This window comes from Myotis brandtii, unplaced genomic scaffold (assembly GCF_000412655.1).
Source record: "Myotis brandtii unplaced genomic scaffold, ASM41265v1 scaffold134, whole genome shotgun sequence".
NCBI classification, from domain to species: Eukaryota; Metazoa; Chordata; class Mammalia; order Chiroptera; family Vespertilionidae; genus Myotis; species Myotis brandtii.
Genome location: NW_005354756.1, coordinates 2,296,628 through 2,297,232, shown reverse-complemented (window position 1 = coordinate 2,297,232; position 605 = coordinate 2,296,628). Strand labels below are relative to the sequence as shown.

Sequence of the window (605 nt, the reverse complement as noted above, 5' to 3'; positions counted from 1 at the left end):
CCCGCTCCGCCCCGCCAGACCCGGACTCCGAGCCGTCGGCGTCCAGAGATGAACAGCAATGACTCCTCCCTGATGGTGCGTGGCCCGGGCGCTCCCTTTGGGACTCTCCGCCCCTAACCTTGTGACCCCCGAGCCCTGCCGCTCTCCTGCCCTCCCCTTGACCCGCACTTGGCTGTCTTCCGCTGCTACTGGGGGTCCTGACCCTTCTCGCTTCACTCTCCCTGACGAGGGCATCCCCTCTGGTGCTTTCTGTGCACCATGAACCCCAAATCAGCATCCCCACCCAGTCCCCTCCCCAAGCTCCTCTCCAAACCAACGCACCCCACCCGTCCATCATCCTGCCATCAGCTCCCCTTTCCCTGCCGGTGCCTCTTCAGTAGATGTCCCCGACCTCAGTTGATGGCACCACCATTTGATCCCCCAGCTTTAACTCTTCCTCATACCCATCCCCTGATCCTAGCTATCAGCAAGAAACGTCCGCTCCTAAATATCTCCTGAGATCACCCACTTTTACCTCGGAGCCCTGGGTCACCACCACCTTCCCCCTGGGCACCTGTAACAGTCCCCCACCCAACTGGTTTCTCTGCTTCAGCTCTCTTCTCCAG

General features: G+C 61.0%; 1 protein-coding gene across 1 annotated transcript in view; it reads left to right on the top strand.

Moving 5' to 3' along the window:
- The first annotated feature begins 6 nt into the window (after nt 1-6).
- Nucleotides 7-605, top strand: part of TTC21A (tetratricopeptide repeat domain 21A) — a 29,006-nt gene continuing 28,407 nt past the window's right edge. Inside the window, exon 1 of the mRNA XM_014534925.1 lies at nt 7-75. Coding sequence (XP_014390411.1) covers nt 49-75 — 27 coding nt within the window. The 5' untranslated portion in view covers nt 7-48. The remainder of the gene's footprint in view (nt 76-605) is intronic.